The following is an 18,214-nucleotide window of genomic DNA, read 5'->3' as shown; positions in this document are numbered from 1 at the left end:
GTTGTTCACAATGAAGGAGGCAAGGGAACTATATGGAATATGATTCAAGGGGGGCGGATGCATGGAGGACGTAGCGATGTGCGGCAGGAGGTGGAATAACAATGAGGGGACGGAGTCACGGCGGAGATGAGAGTTGTCTGAAAGCACGTGATGCCGCGCTGCGCTGGGACCCACAGTGCAAAAATTTGAAGTTAGAAGTTAGACAAAAATAAACAGAGATGTAAACAGTGCGTGGGAGACCGTCAGCGCTATGTAGAAATGGCGAAAATACCTTAAAACATATGGGGGGGACCTAGAATCACCTGTCAACAGTGAGTACACTTAAAAAAAAATAATAAAAATTTGATCCCGGACAACCCCTTTAAGTCATGGTCAGGGGACATAGCTTCCAAGAATAAAATATGTGCGATCCCCTTCTCTGGATCTTATCTGTTTGGACCAGTCCTGGATTCTATTCTAGAAAGAGCAGCGGATAAGAAGAAAGGCTTCCCGGAGGAGAAATCAAGAAAGCTGCAGCCATTTCAGAAACCCTCTAGACAGTTTCAAAATACAACACCTAGAGGTAAAGGCAAGAAAGGGAGATGGAGCTATCCTAAAGGAGGAAGAGGATAAGGATTTCTCTTCAATCCAATAGTACTCCAGGAAAACAATAACGTCAGACTGTGGGGGGAAGACTTAGTTACTTCTGGCAGAGGTGGCTGTGAATCACGCACAATCAGTGGATTCTAGATTCTATCCGCGAGGGGTTCAGACTACAATTCCGTTGTCCTCCTCCCCACAATTTTCAAATTACGGAATTTCAGACCATGTCTCTACAGGAGCAGCTTCTAGCAGACATACAGAAACTTGCCAGTCTAGGAGCAATAATCCCGGTGCCCTATCCACAGGAATTCAAGGGACATTATTCAAAGCTGTTCTTCATAAAAAAGCCAGACGGGTCATTCAGGACGATAATAAATTAAAAGTTCCTAAACAAATGGATTATATGCCACAAATTCAAGATGGAGTCAATAAGATCTACAACTCCACTTACAACTCCGGGAGCATTCTTGAGCACCATAGACTTAAAGGATGCATACTATCACATCCCCATTCATTAACAGCACCAACAATACCTGAGATTTGCAATCAGAATCAAAGAATCTACCACTACCAGGTCCAATGTCTTCTGTTTGGAATATCATCAACCCCACGTGTATTTACAAAATTGATGGCACAGATAATGGCCTATTTGAGATAGTCACATAATGATAGTACCATACCTGGACTATTTTCTACTCCTAGCAAAATCGAAACAGCTTCTGAAGGATCATCTTCAACAAACCTTATCCCTATTAAAAGAGTTGGGATGGATAGTAAATTACGAGAAACCTGCACCCAGATACCAGGAAGATATTTCTGGGAATTCTTCTAGACTCGGAGGAGCAGCGTTCTTATCTCCTTCTCTTGAAACAAGAAAATATAAGAGAAAGGATCGACTTCTTCAGAAGAAAGGGAAGTTGTACCTTAAGGGAATACATGCAAATACTGGGGCTAATGACATCTTGCATCCCAATGGTCCCTTGGGCACAATTCCATTCAAGGACTTTGCAGGAGACAGTGCTATCAAGATGGGACAGAGACCACCGCTCCCTCAATTCCAAAATGATCCTTCCAGAGAAAGTAAGAAGCTCCCTATCCTGGTGGTTGGATCTGGAAAACCTACAGAAGGGGGTTCCCTGGAATATGTCTCCAGCGGCAGTAATCACCACGGATGCAAGTCAGAAAGGTTGGGGCGCCCATTGGAAAGGCTGCTTCTCTCAAGGAAAGTGGTCCACCCAGGACAGTCAGAGATCGTCAAATTTCAGAGAACTGAAAGCAGTTCTGGAAACCTTGAAGGCAGCAGGGCATTTATTTCAGGACGAACACCTCAAGATACTTTTGGACAACATGACCACAGTCTGCTATCTCAAACATCAGGGAGGAACAAGAAGCCCTCTTCTTCAGGGTCTAGCAGACCAAATATTTACATGGGCAGAAAAGAACGTTCTATCCATTTCAGCTATTCACCTAAAAGGAGTATACAACACAACAGCAGATTTTCTGAGTCGACACAAATTTAACCCAGGAGAGTGGATGCTCAACAAGGAGGTATTCCAACAGATTTGTCTCAGGTGGGGCAGTCCACAAATAGACCTCTTTGCATCAAAGGAGAATTCTCAAGTGGATCATTTCTACTCTCTAAATCCAAGAGACAATCCGGTGGGAGTTGATGCACTCTCTCAGGATTGGAATATGGATTTGGGATATGCGTTCCCACCTTTACCACTGATCCCTGCGGTATTAAGAAAATTAAGAGCGAGTTCAACAACTCTAATTTTGATAGCTCCAGCTTGGCCCAAGGGGTGTTGGTTCCCGATTCTGAAGGACATGTCGATTGCGGATCCAATATCCCTTCCAAAGAGACAGGATCTCCTTCTACAAGGTCCTTTAAAACACCCGGACCTCGAGAAGCTGAATCTGACAGCCTGGATCCTGAGAGGCAGGCATTAAAAAGACAGGGTCTCTCAGACAAGGTAATATCGAATTTACAGAACAGTCGTAAACCAGTAACTTCGGCCATATAGAACAAGATATGGAAGAAGTTTAAATCATGGTTGTCTCTTAATCATCCAGATAATGCGTTCCCCTCAATAGGTAACATTCTGGTTTTTCTTCAGATGGGATTTGATATGGGGCTAAAACCTAGCACCCTAAAAGTCCAGATTTCGGCATTAGCCGGTTTTCTGGACACTCCGTTGGATCAAAAGATTTGTAAAGGCAGTGTATAGGATGAGACCTACTTTCAGACAGACGGTCCTAGCGTGGGATTTAAATTTAGTCCTAAATGCCCTTTGTGGGACACCGTTTGAACCAGTAGAACATATGTTGGTATACGCTTTTGTCCCTCAAAGACTCGTTCCTGGTAGCTATAACTACGGCCAGTAGAATAGGAGAGATTCAGGCCTTGTCGATTACTGAACCATACTTGAAAATCTTAGACGACCGTATAATACTGAGGCTGGATCCGTCTTTCTTACCAAAGATGGTCTCTCCTTTTCATAGAGAACAGGAAATAATTCTTCCTTCCTTTTGAGCCTCCCCCAAAAAAAGGTGCAGGAGGAGTGTTTCCATTGTCTAGATAGACTCTAGACGTCAGAAGAATAATCATGGCATATCTTCAGAGAACAGAATCCTGGAGAAAATCGACTAATCTTTTCGTTCAGTTTGGTGAAAGGAACAGAGGCTGCAAGGCCTCAAAACAGACCTTGGCTAGATGGATAAAGGAGACAATCATGGAATCCTACAGACTTCAGTGTATATCCTGCCCTTTGACCGTAAGAGCCCATTCGACCAGGGCCATGGCTGCCTCGTGGGCAGAGAAAGCTGAGGCCTCTGTTGACCAAATTTGCAAGGCAGCTACTTGGTCTAAATTTCTTACGTTCGCTAAACATTATAGGCTAGACATACTAGCCAACCAAGACCTGGCATTTGGACGGAAAGTCCTCCAGGCAGTGGTCCCCCCTAGTTCTGTCTAATTTGATAGTTCTTCAGTGGTGCTGTCATGGAGGAACGTCCTGGAAACTAAGATTTAATCTTACCTGTAAATGGTTTTCCAGGAGTCCGACATGACAGCACCCGGTATCCCCCCCCCCCCCCACCTTGTTTTTTGTGGTTGTTCTGACCTTTTATATATATATATTTTTTTGGATCAATGGGATGTTAAACATTGTGAGTTCAAATAAATACGGTAAGTCGGATCCTATCCGGTGTAGTAATTTGGAAAAACACTGGAGAGTGGGGGCGGGGAGGGGCCTTTTAATCTCTCTCATTTCCTGCCCTACAGAGATCAATAGGACATCCTCCAGTGGTGCTGTCATGTCGGACTCTTGGAAAACCATTTACCGGTAAGACTAAATCTTAGTTTCGGCTGGAGATCCATTTTGTATTATGCAGATCTCCAACTTTTTTGTGCACTTTGGGGGAAATTTATCATGAGGGGAATTTTCAAGGTCAGTTTTGATTCCTTTAATTTGCACTAAACTTTGCACATTGTTTTATAAAGTTGGCTCATATTTATTGATTTGTTTCTCCTGTTTTTATACCACCTCCCTACTGGAGCGAATTTGCATATTGAGTAACTGAAAAAGTCTTAAATCTGCGTTAAAACAGCTCGCCTAGCTAACCGTGCCGACTTTCTCACCCATTTTTCAAAAGTGGCAAGACCTGAGTAAAATCACAAAACGTATTTTTTGCATACAAGGCTTCATAAATTCCCCCCAGTTAAAAGAAACTATTATCTCTTCAATAGCCCACAGCCACACTTACTGGGTTCACAGCAGAATTGTGCAAGAAAAAATCTGCAGTATATCTGGCCGAAATCCACCATTGCAAAGGGGGAAATCCACGGCAGATAGCTGCAAAATAAACTGACATTTTGCAGATGTAAAATCCATACTGTATGTCGAATTATGTGTGGGTATTTTTGCATATTTTTCACATGCAAATTCGCTGTGGAAAATCAGCAGCGTTTGCACTACATGTGGCTGCCCCCTAATAGTGGCCTAGATGTGGAAGTCCATACCAAAAAATAAAGCATTCCGATCGCTATAAGAAATTGATCAGTACATGATAGGCATAGGTGACCACATTTAATGGACTGGGTCATGTGGGCATTAATCTGCATTCCTGTTTCAGACACAACACCGTGGCACCTGCTGAGTGCCGACAGGTCACATAGGGAATTATTTTGGATGGGGACAGGCATTGGGAAAAGAATAAGCAGTGTTAGAGTATATCATCCACCTCCACACTGAGCTTTTATCTTTGTGGGTGACACAACTCTACTTGCCAATGACCATGCCACTGGAGTGCCATTATCAGCCACGGGCCACACTGGCTATTTGATCTAAACATTTTCAGCTTGTTGCTTAGCAAATAGTGCTTCTCTTAAACCATGTCCTACTTTAAGGGCATATTTGTGGAGGTGTAGCAGCACTGACTGTTCCATAGGAATATCCCCAGATTGACAAAGTGGTGGTGCCCGCAGTGTCAGACTCTAGCCTCTGAGCACCAAAGCAATGGGAAAACATAGAAGAATACTGCAGAACTCACTTGTCTTCTTTGCAATAGATCAGAAGGTTCATTCATCAAGAAGAATGCAATCATCTTGGTGAATAAACTTTTTCATTGATTGCAAAGAAGACAAGTGAGTTTTGCAGTATTCTTCTCCTTCTTCCTTATTTTAAGGACATGTAGCGACAGTGGAGTGTTGTGAAAATAATATACTTTGTCATAGTGACATTCCTATCTGTGCCACATGGAAAATTCATTCTCATCACATTGTATGGGTTAATGTAAGTTAGTTTCTGTATTCTCCCTTTCAGTTCAGTCAGTTGCAGACACGTTTGGAGAATGCAGAATCTCGAGTCTCTGTGCTGGACGGACTTATTGAAGATCTTCAGTGGGACATTGATAAGGTCCGGAAGAGGGAGCAGCGGCTGAACAGACACTTGTCTGAGGTCCTGGAGAGGGTAAGAGATCTTGCGGATATCTGCAGATGGCAGTAACATGTATTGTGGGCATCCATTGCTAACAGTCATTCTTTTGGCAGGTCAACTCCAAGGGTTACAAAGTGTATGGTGCAGGAAGCAGCTTGTATGGAGGAACAATAACTATCAATTCTAAGAAGGTGATGTATTGTATGGGTTGTTGGACTGTGACAGTGATTACTGGACAAGCTGTGGGTTCATTCCTGTTGTCAGAAAGGGTCAAGATATAGAAAATGACCAAATTCATTCATATTAAGTACTAGGGATGTCCCGATACCATTTTTTTAAGACAGAGTATCGATACTTTTATTTAAGTACTCACCGATACCAATTACCGATACCAATTATAACAATGAAATAAATAACACATTAATTTTGTGACCACTGACCAACCTAGGGGTCATAGGGAAGATTTATCAAACCTTGTACAAAGAAACAGCAGCGCAGTTGCTGATAGCAACGAAAAAAATTAAAGCTGGAGTTTGGTTGCTATGGACAACTGCTTTACTTTTCCTTTGTACAAGGGTTAATAAATGGGCATATAACAGTGTTTCCCAACCAATGTGCCTCCAGCTGTTGCAAAACTACATCTCCCAGCATGCCTGGACAGCCTTTGGCTGTGCGGGTATGCTGGGAGGTGTAGTTTTGCAACAGCTGGAGGCACACTGGTTGGGAATCACTATTATATGCCCATTCCCCCCCCCACCTTATTTTATATTCACTGTTTGAACATGAAATGTAGAGAAACTAACTGAATTTCTTCTCCATTTCATGCACCATACCCACCTGGCCTGCTGTAATCCTTCCCATGCAGATGCACCAGAGTACTTGGAGGAAGTGGCTTTACCTTCCTCCCAGTGTTAGGCAACCACTTGGGAGCCGCCGCACAGAAGTCCCGCCCCCACGCCGATCAGCTGGGACACGCTGCCGTCCCCACGCTGATTGGCTGGGAGCACCGCCGCACGAAGGCCGACACGGGACCCGCCGCTGTCCCTGATCATCTGGGACACGGGACCTGTCGCTGCACGGCCATCAGGTATCGGCGACATTTGCACGAGTACAAGTACTCGTGCAACTGCCCGGTATCTGTCCCGATACTGGTATCGGGACATCCTTATTAAGTACATACCATTAGCGATAGCTGAAGGACTTCTTGTTCTATAAATTTAATTGTCATGGAGCCTAAAACTAGAGACCCGCTGATACTACTTAAGGCATTTCAAGTCTTTGTCTGCTGGTGATGCTGCAAGTTCAGAGCTCAGTGGGTATTCCCGATGAAGCATTCTACTTCACTTTTACTATTCCAGTGTCCTAGCCAACATTCATGTGTCTTCCAATGTGTCTCCCATGCTCTGGGCATTTGGGACAGGGTGTATATCAGAAAGTTACAGTCTGTCCTCATTCTCCACGTTTTTTATTGGACCTTTTTTGGGATCCTGCATACTATACTCTTTGCTGGGCTTTTTGATCTAGTATGTCAGATCTCAAAATGTAGATTTTTTTCCTTTATGCTCATTTGATTTCACGCAGTTTGAAGAGATGACATCGGAAGTTGATATGAATAAGGAGCTTGCAGTCAACCGCCTGCAGGAATTGGACAAATTGAGACAGGACCTGCAGGACGTGACTGTGGAGAACCAGGAGCTTCAGGTAACTTTATTCTTCTGTAGTCTCCATTGCAAGTGACCTTATTTTATTATTTATTATACTCCCTTTTATAGCACTACCATATTCCACAGCGCTTTACAGACATTAGCATTACACTGTCCCCAATGGGGCTCACAATCTAAGTTCCCTATACTTATGTCTTTGGCGTGTTGGAGTCAAACCCAGGACCCCAGCACTGCAAGGCAACAGTGCTAACCACTGAGCCACCGTGCTGCCCAGTGTAAATGTGACTTTGTAGCATATTAAATCCTGTTCACTAGGGGTGCGCCTTGCTGTTACTTTGGTGTTTAGTTACTCATTGACAAGGAGCTTCATAATCAATTGGAACAATTACTGTGTTTGTCACATATGGCTTTCCCTTAGTCTCTTTAGCTTATGCAGGCCAGTCATTTTCCCTAGTTAGACCCAACAAAGGGCTGGAGTATTATGGGTTATATTTGATGTATTTGCTGTGGGTCACATCAAGATGCAAATAGGCCCCTCCAGAAATGGCACAGCCCCTTACCTAAGTTTCTAATTTACTTCCTGCCTCTTGTTTACGACTGTGCTGCCACCTGCTGTCCACATGAATTATTTTTTCCTCTAAAATATGAGACATGGTTATTGAAGCGTGCCTAGTTGAGTACTCCGCAGGGCGGTGGAGCTGGGGGATTCAGGTAGAACATCTGCAGATTTTCAGTTGCCTCCCATCGTCATATACCCACTTCTGTTCAGGGTTGCCAACCTTATCATTGGTTACTTCTGGGCAATTGAGGCAAAAATCACAGGCATCCAACGATTTTTACAGATGCATTCCCTGCCTCATGTAGGACATGCCCATCAAATTCCCAAATCCAAATCACGCTCAGAGCTCTTCATTGGAACCAAAAATTCATTCTCATCTATTTACTGCTCCTACGTCTGTGTACATGTATATGCTGCTTCTACACCTGTATACCATACATGTATATATGGCTCCTCTCTCTGTATACACACAGGGTGTGGTATTTTGATGTACATATAGGAGCACACTTTAGTATGTAGAGATAGAAGCAGTGCGCGCTGCAGTATATAGACCCAACTCAAGTAAGGAACACTTGTTTCCTCCTTATGTCATATATTAGCATGTTATCATATAGATCAGTCTCCAACATCTGTGGCCCTGCAGCTGTCCCCAGCAAGATAGGGCGGGCAGTGGCCAGCAAGATAGGGCGGGCAGTGGCCAGCAAGATAGGGCGGGCAGTGGCCAGCAAGATAGGGCGGGCAGTGGCCGGCAAGATAGGGCGGGCAGTGGCCGGCAAGATAGGGCGGGCAGTGGCCGGCAAGATAGGGCGGGCAGTGACCAGATAAACCAATCAAACATTAGCACTTTCCAAATGGCCTGAGAGCAGGAGCTTTATTGGTTGCTATGAGCAACCTCCACTCATATTTTGGCACTAGTTTTGATGAACCTCTTCATACACATAAATGCTTCCATACTACACTATGTCTCACCTGTACAGTTATGAAACCTTCCAGATCTCCTCCTGCAGTGTCTGAGAGCTCCCTGGATCACATGTATCAATGCTTTTACGCCAACTAAAAAGTTGCAGATTATGACGTACTCCATATTTGCGCTATAACTGATGATGTTTTACGTTTTTCAACACTTTTAAAAAGTGGCAATAAAGGAGCGTGGCTTAGTAGGGGGGGAGGGGCCTCCACATCTCAGTGGATTTTCTATCATTTATGTCAGTTGGCAACCCTGCGTCTGTTTCACATTTTTGTTCTCTCTCTTTTACATTAAGAAATTGCTGTCAAACGCCGTGGAGGAAAACGTGCGCCTGTCTCCAGAATATCGATGCATGCAGTCTCAGTTCTCTGTCTTGTATAATGAATCTCTGCAGTTGAAAGCCCACTTAGATGAGGCACGTTCCCTTTTACACGGAACACGTTCCAATCATCAGCGTCAGCTTGAGCTTATTGAGGTGGGTTTACGAGGGTCAGCAAACCAGACCGCTGCCAATACAGCTGTAAAGCTTCTATAAATTAGTATGTCTATAGACTTAAGAAAAAGATGAATGTACATACATGTGTGTAATTTGCTGCCAATTAGTTAGGTCCATATATATTTGGACACTGACACAATTTTAGTTTTTTTTACCTGTTTACTAAAACATATTCAAGTTATAGTTATATAATGGATAAAGTCCAGACTTTCATTTAAGGGTATCCACAATAAAACTGGATGAAGGGTTTAGGAGTTTCAGCTCCTTTACATGTGCCACCCTGTTTTTAAAGGGACCAAACGTAATTGGACAGTTGACTCAAAGGCTGTTTCATAGGCATGTGTGGCAATTCCTTTATTATTTGATTCTCAACTAAGCACATAAAAGGCCTGGAGTTGATTTGAGGTGTGGTGCTTGCATTTTGAAGATTTTGCTGAGAAGTAAACATGCGGTCAAAGGAGCTCTCCATGCAGGTGAAACAAGCCATCCTTCATCTGCGAAAACAGAAAAAACATATCCGAGAAATTGCTACACTATTAGGAGTGGCAAAATCTACAGTTTGGTACATCCTGAGAAAGAGATAAAGCACTGGTGACCTCAACAATGCAAAAAGACCTGGACGCCCATGAAAGACAACAGTGGTGGATGATCGCAGAATAATTACCATGGTGAAGAGAAACTCCTTCACAACAGCCAACCAAGTGAACAACACTGTCCAGGATATAGGCGTATCAATATCCAAATCTACCATTAAGAGAAGACTGTATGAAAGTAAATACAGAGGGTTCACTGCACGGTGCAAGCCTCAAGAATAGGAAGGCTAGATTGGACTTAAAAAACCAGCACACTTCTGGAAGAACATTCTTTGGACAGATGAAACCAAGATCAACCTCTACCAGAATGATGGAAATAAAAAAGTATGGTGAGGGCATGGTACAGCTAATGATCCAAAGCATACCGCATCATCTGTAAAACATGGCAAAGGCAGTTGGGCATGTATGGCTGCCAGTGGCACTGGGTCCCTAGTGTTTATTAATGATGTGACACAGGACAGAAGCAGCCAGATGAATTCTGGGGTTTTCAGAGACATACTTTGTGCTCAAATCCAGCCAAACTGATTGGTCGGCGTTTCATAATTCAGACGGAAGTGGAATATTCTTGAATGGCCAAGTCAGTCTCCTGATCTGAACCCAATAGAGCATTTCACTTGTTAAAGAGTTCAAGACTTCAGGCAGTATTAGAAATTAACATTTTATTTACAATTATTTATTTTGTCCAATTACTTTTGAGCCCCAGAAATCAAGGGATTGAGTTTAAAAATTGTTTTAGTTCCTCACATTTTTATACAATCATTTTGTTCAACCCACTGAATTAAAGCTGAAAGTCTGAACTTCAACTGCATCTGAATTGTTTTGTTCAAAAGCCATTGTGGTAATGTACAGAACAAAAATTAGAAAAATATGGTCTCTGTCCAAATATTTATGGACCTAACTGTATCTGTTGCATCAGACTAGGGTGCAGAACAGAAGACTGATTTCTGCCTCAATACCCCAGGCTGCCCAAACACACATCTCTTTGGTTTCTAGTGTTGGAAAACAGGCATTCAGGGTTATGATTTCATGTAATATGAAATATACATCTTCAACTTATTTTCATATATTGGTTGAAAACTCCACAGCTTTGTGGTGCTCTCCTATTTCTTTCCCCTGTGCTGCTTGTCTTTGTCTTCTGCTGTGGATACTGAAGTCATTTCCCCCGATTATCTTCCAGAGGGACGAGGTGGCTCTTCAGAAGAAAGTGCGTACAGAGGTAATTCAGCTGGAAGACACACTTGCTCAAGTGAGGAAGGAGTACGAGATGCTGAGGATTGAGTTTGAGCAGACTCTGGCTGCCAATGAACAGGCTGGTAAGTCTAAATTGAACAAATAAGTCTTATTGGAGATTTTGGATCTTCCTAATGAGCGGATCTGAAGCCTGACTACCACATTGAGGGGAAACCCCTGTCAGTCTTGACAACAGTGAATCTAAGGGGAAATCTTTCTTTTCAGATACTGAGTATTTGTATATGTGATGTGTAAAAGTCAAAATAATTGAGTGCCTTCAAAAGTGGCACAGTGCTCAGATAAGCTGCCAAATGTATAACTGGCATGGCTCCGACAGCTGTGGCTCTGCTTTCTTTGAGGGCTGCATGATCAGCCCATTAGAGTCAATGCCCTACCATGTGGCTCTAAAGGTTGAGCAGAACCGGCAGTAGGTGAAGTAACATTAGGCTTTTCTAGCAATCAGAGTTTTAAGCAGTCGTACTTCCGCCATTCGGACATTACTGGCATACCCTAGCAACATGCCCCTGATTCCTATTTTCACATAACCACTTTAATGGCCAACATAGTTTTTAATTTGTTTTCGATAGGTCCTATTAATCGGGAGATGAGACATTTAATAAGCAGCCTCCAGAACCACAATCATCAGTTAAAGGGTGAGGTGTTACGGTACAAGAGGCGTCTCCGGGAAATCCAAGGAGATATTAGCAAGGTAAGTGAATGAGGATGACCGGTAGAGATTACAAGAGCACGATCAGCATGACAATGCTCCCTCTGTCTTTTAGATGCGTTCTCGCAGTAGTAGTCTCTTCCTGCTACCCTCACAGTCTAGCGTGGAAGAGCCCAAAGAAGAAACGGTTGAGATAAAGCAAGAGCCTGAAGAAAGTGCCCCTCCAACCCCAGCTTCATCTCAGCCAGAGCCTGCCGTAAAACGTGAGGAGGAGGAAGCACAAGCACAGCCCCAGCAGAGAGACAGGCGGGAAAGGGAAAAAGAAAGAGAAAGGGAGCGCGGGAGAGAGAAAGACAGAGGAGACAGCTCAAAGGAGAAGTCAAAACATGAACCAGACACCAAGCGCAAGGATGCAGAAAGTGTCAAACAGATGAAGGCCGAAATAAAGTGAGTGAACCAAACATTCTAATCTGTTACCCGCCTCATTGTATTGTGACCTATATCAGGCGCTCAGATCATAGTGCAATAAAAAACGGGATCTCCCCTGGCTTGTCTTTATACTTCTGTCCCACATAACATTCTGTAGCATCTTTTCTTAGATCTCTTTGTTAGGGAACATGACCGTTCTCAGTCAGGGAAATATGGCCTGTGTGTTTGCCGTATCTCCCGGATTCGCGATGGCATCTCTGACCAGAACTCGCTGCATAATGGTGATTTATGATGCTGTGAGTTCCTGTCTGACCGCAGGTCTATTGTACTGTACTCGCATGATGATGTGAGTACAGTACAATAGACCTGTGGTCAGATAAGAATTCGCAGGATCATAAATTACTATAATGTAGTGAGTTCAAGCCAGAGGAGCCGCCCTCGGTCTGGGGGAAATGGCAAAGACATGTGCCATGTTTCCCAGAGCACAGTAATGCAGTTTTTTTCCTGGAATTGAGTGAATTAGGTGTCAACTGAGTGTTACTATTTCCAATGTCTATAGGGTGTGTCCCTGCTTCATTAGCACCGGCGGACCGGGAAGCGGTGAAGGCTCTGTACTCACCGCTTCCTGGTCCTCGGCTCGGCTATCAGCTGTGCAGAACTGCGCACAGTGTGAGGGCGCTCTGTGACCTTACACTGTGCGCCGCCATACACAGCCGACAGCAGGATGAAGAGGATCACGATGGTGAGGAGCGGTGGCGTCCAGGAGCAGGACAGGTAAGTGAGTTTTTTTTTTTTTTTTTATTTGCACTGGGGGCTGATGGCTGACATATAGGGGTTGATATATGGGGGCTGCTGGCTGACATGGGGGCTGATAGATGGATGAAGGTTGGGGGGTTGATCTGAAGCATTGGGGGTCTGATCTGAGGTCTGATTAGTGCTGTAAGATGAGGTCTGATTTACTTTGGGGGTCTTATTGCTGGTCTGACCTGAGGTGTAATGGAAAATATATTTTTCTTATTGTTCTCCTCTAAAACCTAGGTGCGTCTTATAGGGCGAAAAATACAAACATCATCAAAATGCCCGTACTATTAAAATTTTAAAATATTTACCCCATACGGCAAATGAAAAGCACTGATTGGACGGTTCATAACTTTTAGGCTGGGTTCACATTGCATTTTTTGCATCCGTTTAATGTATACCAAAAAAAAAAGTTTCTCATACTTTTTTCAATTGGGGGACACAGACCATGGGTATAGCTTAGAGGTATTAGTAGGAGGGACACTATGCAAATATAAAAGAGCTCCTCCCCCTCGGGCTATACCCCCAGGCTCCACCAGGAGGAAACCAGTCTTTGCTTAGTGTCTGGTGAAGGAGGTTGACACTTTTTGATTTGTCTCCTTTTTGTTATTTTCTTCTAGATGGGGACACAGGTCGGCATAGCGCCTTCCTGGTCCCCCGTGGAGTGCCCGCTGCTGTCTTTTGGACGCTGCCTCCATTTTCCCCCCAAGAAGACAAGTGGATCCGGGCTCGACCTGTTAGCTCCGGCATCCCACCAGCTCCTGGGTCACCTGCTGCTGCCCTCCATCCAGAGCACTGTACTTCGGTGAGTCAGATGTCTGAAGAGGTGAGCCCTGCTGGTACAGAATAGAGGGAGAAGACTGCAGGAGCAGATAAGTATGGCTTCCCCTCTTACCTCCCCTCCTCCCTCCCCATGCCCCCCCCCCCCTCCTCTCCCTCCCTATGGGATTTGGTGGCGGCTGGCTGATCAACTTTCTGATGGGGGAATGGATGGGCTGACTGAGTGCTGGGAGATAGATGTGTTCTCTGTCAGGGCATTTGGAGGCACTATACCAGAATTAGAGAAGGCCCTTTCTCCTGCTGTGACCCCTCTCTCTGTTAGCAGTGTCGGCGGCCCTTTAGAATACACTATCGTCGGTACCTGTTTAGGGGCGGAGTCTTTCCCTCGGCAGCTCCCAACCAGCGGCGGGCCCTCCGTTTATTCTAAGGGCCGCCGTCACTGCTGTCATCCACCGGAGGCCGAGGACACCTTTATTTACCCCCGCCACGCCGTCTCCGGACGCCATTTTTTCATAAGGAGAGCGCGCGCTCTTTTTTCGCGCCTCTTTGACGCGTCCGGGGGGCGGAGCCGTGTGCTTCGCTCTGGCGTTTTTTTTTCTTGCTTCCTGAGAAGCTTCTGAGCTGCTCTCTGCCCTCCGGTGGATGTCGGTGCTATTGCCTGATTGGTAGGACCTGTTCGCTCGTTTCTGCTTGCTACATCTGGTTGTGGTGGCCATCATGCCTAAGCCGGGGCCCCCCCCCCTTAGATCTGCAAGTCCTCTTCTCAAACGGCCAAGACCTCTTCTCAGATCCCAGTGGGGTCCTGTATGAGGTGTCTTCTGCCGCTTTCTGTCTCTGTTTTTTTTGTGCCTCCTGCCCTGCTCCTGCTCCATGGACAGGATCATCCTTCTCCTCCTTCTCTTGCCCAGCCCACCCCCCCCCCCCGGGTCCTGTGAGGACTTTCTTCAGGGGGTGGCACATTCGGTTCTCCGTATGTTCCCCCTTTTGTCTCCTTGGGATCTCAATTTGGTCCTGCGCGTTCTGCAGACGGCCCCCTTCGGCCTCTGAGTGAGGTCTCCCTGACTTTTCCCTCTTGGAAAGTGGTCTTTCTTGTGGCCATAACTTACATCAGGCTGGTGTCGGAGCTGGCCGCACTTTCCTGCCAGGAGCCTTTTCTGGTTTTTCACCAGGATAAGGTGGTGCTCCGTCCGGTTCCCTCCTTTTTGCCCAAGGTAGTCTCTCCCTTCCACTTTAACGAGGATCTTGCCGAGGGACCTCGTAAGGGTCTGGCAGGCCTCCAGGCTCACTGTGGCGCGATGGATCCGCTCGGCTATCTCCCCGGCTTATCGCACTCGTGGTACTGTTCCCTCGGCTCGAATTACCGCTCACTCCACTAGAGCGGTGGGAGCTTCCTGGGCAAGGCGCAATCGTGCCTCTGCGTCTCAGCTGTGTAAGGCGGCCACCTGGCCATCCTTACATACCTTTACGGGGTTTTATCAGTTGCCTTCGCAGTTTTCGGCTGATGCTGTCTTTGGCCACAGGGTTTTACAGGTTGTGGTTCCTGTTTGACAGTTTGACGTTCCTCCTGGCGGTGCTGATATTTTTTCCTACCCCATGGACTGCTTTAGGACGTTCCATGGTCTGTGTCCCCCAATGGAAAAAAGTACGAGAAAAGGAGATTTTTTGTGAAACTCACCTGTAAAATCTTTTTCTCGTCTTTTCCATTGGGGGACACAGCTCCCACCCATTCTGCCTGTTACAGGAGGGGTTTTCAGTTCAGTCCAGTTGTGGTTGGACCTCACAGGCTTGGTATGATGGCTTCCATAATTTTTTCTTGCTCCTTCTCCTACTGCTTTTGCAATGCCTGGTTTCCTCCTGGTAGAGCCTGGGGGTATAGCCCGAGGGGGAGGAGCTCTTTTGTATTTGCATAGTGTCCCTCCTACTAATACCTCTAAGCTATACCCATGGTCTGTGTCCCCCAATGGAAAAGACGAGAAAAAGATTTTACAGGTGAGTTTCACAAAAAATCTCCTTTTTTATGTATTTTTTTTTAAACAGATGCATAAAACGTGACAAGGGCTGAATGTTAACACACAGTTGTTAATTTAGTCATGCATTCTCAGGAGGAATAATAGAGGAACATCACACATTTTCTGGGGGTCTAAATAGATTCCTCTGTAGCCAGGCTTATCTCCTACACCTGTGGTTACAGAAGAGCTTTCGGATAATTTTGCAGTTGGCTAATCAACATCCATGTGATGTATCTAGATGCTAAGCCTTGTTGATATCCTGTTCCATTTTGCACTAGGCGAGTCCAGGAATCTTTGCGAGATATGAAGCTGCTTTTAGATATGTATCGTTCAGCACCCAAAGAGCAAAGAGACAAGGTGCAGCTGATGGCAGCAGAAAGGAAGAGCAAAGCAGAGGTAAGATAGCAAATCATTCATTCCATCCCAACATCTTGATCAGTGTCTTTCAATATCTCAGGTTTTTTCTGCTTTCTGTCCCCTGTAAGCTGGAGGAACTTCGTCAGCGGCACAGGGAACTGGAGGAAAGGGAACGCAGAGACAGCAAAAAAATGGCGGATGAGGACGCTTTGCGCCGAATGAGAGCAGCAGAGGAACAGACAGAGGCTTTGCAGAAGAGACTGTCTACAGCCAAACAAGTGAGTGCACGTCTTCACAATGATGTCAGTTAATGTCCAGTTATCTCTTATTTCTCGCCCATTTCCTTGGGGGACACAGAAGACCTTGGGTATAGCTCAGCTCCCTAGGAGGCGTGACACTAAGTGAAAACTGTTAAGCCCCTCCTCCAGAAGCTATACCTTCAGCCTGGAGAGAGAGACTACCAGTTTTTGCTTAGTGTCCAAGGAGGCAAGACACTCCCTGCTCTGCAGGGCTGTTTTTCTCCTTATTTTTGCTTTATTTATTTATTTATTTTTAATCTGGGTTTTTTATTTTCAGGGACAACAGAGACGCCTGGACCTCTCTGTTTCTCCCGGGGTCGAGTTGCGCCAGTGCTGGTCACCCGCACTGCTGCCTCCCCCACAGAAGACAAGGTGGACCAGGGCAGCCTAGCTCCCCTGCATCCCGCCAGCATAAGGGTCGCCCGCACGCTAAGTCCCAGTTCGAGCGTCCTGTCACTGCAGTGCTGGAATGGTCCGAGGGTGAAGACTGCAGGACGGTGAGAGGTGGCTGCTCCAGCCCTACCCCCCTCCCTCTCGCCCCTCCCCCTCCTCTGATGTTTTTGGGGTCTGCGAATAAGAGGGCGCTTAAGTCTAGGGGCCTGCGGTTCCCCTCTCCTTTTTTTTTTTTTCCTGGGGCCTTCCAGAATGGCCGGCGCTTAATATGTCCCAGGCACTGCCGTCCACACTACTTGCCGCAAATTACCGCTGGGAACACCGGCAATGCGGGTGGCCGCAGCGCATTCTTTTTTCCCCGGCCGGTATCCAGGACCACGTCTGCGGTCTTTACATACTTCTTCCTCCCCTGGGCGCGGCGGTCAAACGCCCCCTCCCTCAACTCCGCCGGGACTCACGGAGGGCTGCCGTTTTCTCTGATTTCAGCACCGCAGGTCCGGCGCTTCCCAGCGGGTTGCCAGCGGTGGCGCCTCAGGGGCCTATCTTTCCGCGCTCCGCTCTCTTCCCGCCCTTCTGCTTCATCCGCTCTTTTTCACCCATGACGGCGTGACTGTCCGCATGAGCATAAGGAACCTGCTGGCCAACGCTGCTGCCTCCAGTCGTCCAGAGCTGCTCTCAACTACCACTGCTACTGCTCCTCGTTTTCTGGCTCCTGGTAGGACTGTTAACCCCCTCCCAGCGCCAGTGCCCCCAGCCTGGGCTTAGGCCTCTTTTTCCTGGGTTATATTATCCCTCATCACCAACATGTCGGATCCCACAGGGGCCTCTCAGCCTTGGTACCATGCCTGTACCGCCTGTAAAGAACCCTTTCCACGTGGGCAATCTGATTCGCATTGCTCTGCATGCCAGGCTCCAATGCAGGGTCCGCCACCGGCCGTGCCGCCCCCGTTCCCTCTCGTCCGCCTGACTGGGCCAGATACCTGTCCCAGGCCGTGGAAAGTCTCACTCACATAGTAGGCCGCCTTGTAGATAAACAGCCTACCCCGCAGGCTGCCAATCCTCCTGTCGCACCCTCCGGGTCTACCGCTTCTGCCGCCCCCACTGATTCCCTCGCACCCAGTGAATCCTCCAGGGCCCGGCACTCTCAGAAGCGCTCCAGGACAGAGTGCGCATCCTCCTCAGATACGTCTCTCTCTCTGCCACGCGTGCGGACTTAGTTGGGCCTCTCCTCCCCTCTGGACACGCCAGTGGCGTTGCTAAGGCTGCGGTAGAAAATGGTGTCACCCCCCCAGGATGAGTCACGTAGGGGACGTCCTTCAAGCTCCGCCGCGGTGCCGCTGACACCCCTTACGTCCTTCACTGAGCCTGCCGACTGACCCAAGCGGTAATGCGGGGGGGGGGAGGGTTTGGATAGTAAACAGACCGCTGACGTGGGAGGGGGGGGCTAAGCAGAC

General features: G+C 46.5%; 1 protein-coding gene across 2 annotated transcripts in view; it reads left to right on the top strand.

The window, feature by feature from the left end:
• RNF20 (ring finger protein 20) overlaps positions 1–18,214 on the top strand; it is a 60,706-nt gene that overhangs the window by 29,343 nt on the left and 13,149 nt on the right. For both annotated transcript variants that reach the window (XM_040434793.1, XM_040434792.1), the window contains exons 7-15: positions 5,406–5,552; positions 5,633–5,710; positions 7,101–7,220; positions 9,005–9,184; positions 10,976–11,111; positions 11,616–11,737; positions 11,811–12,142; positions 15,990–16,107; positions 16,197–16,346. In XM_040434793.1, coding sequence (XP_040290727.1) covers positions 5,406–5,552; positions 5,633–5,710; positions 7,101–7,220; positions 9,005–9,184; positions 10,976–11,111; positions 11,616–11,737; positions 11,811–12,142; positions 15,990–16,107; positions 16,197–16,346 — 1,383 coding nt within the window. The remainder of the gene's footprint in view (positions 1–5,405; positions 5,553–5,632; positions 5,711–7,100; positions 7,221–9,004; positions 9,185–10,975; positions 11,112–11,615; positions 11,738–11,810; positions 12,143–15,989; positions 16,108–16,196; positions 16,347–18,214) is intronic.

The sequence above is a fragment of the Bufo bufo genome, chromosome 6 (genome assembly GCF_905171765.1).
Source record: "Bufo bufo chromosome 6, aBufBuf1.1, whole genome shotgun sequence".
NCBI lineage: Eukaryota > Metazoa > Chordata > Amphibia > Anura > Bufonidae > Bufo > Bufo bufo.
Note: the sequence above shows the minus strand (reverse complement) of the source record. Positions and strands in the feature narration are given on the sequence as shown.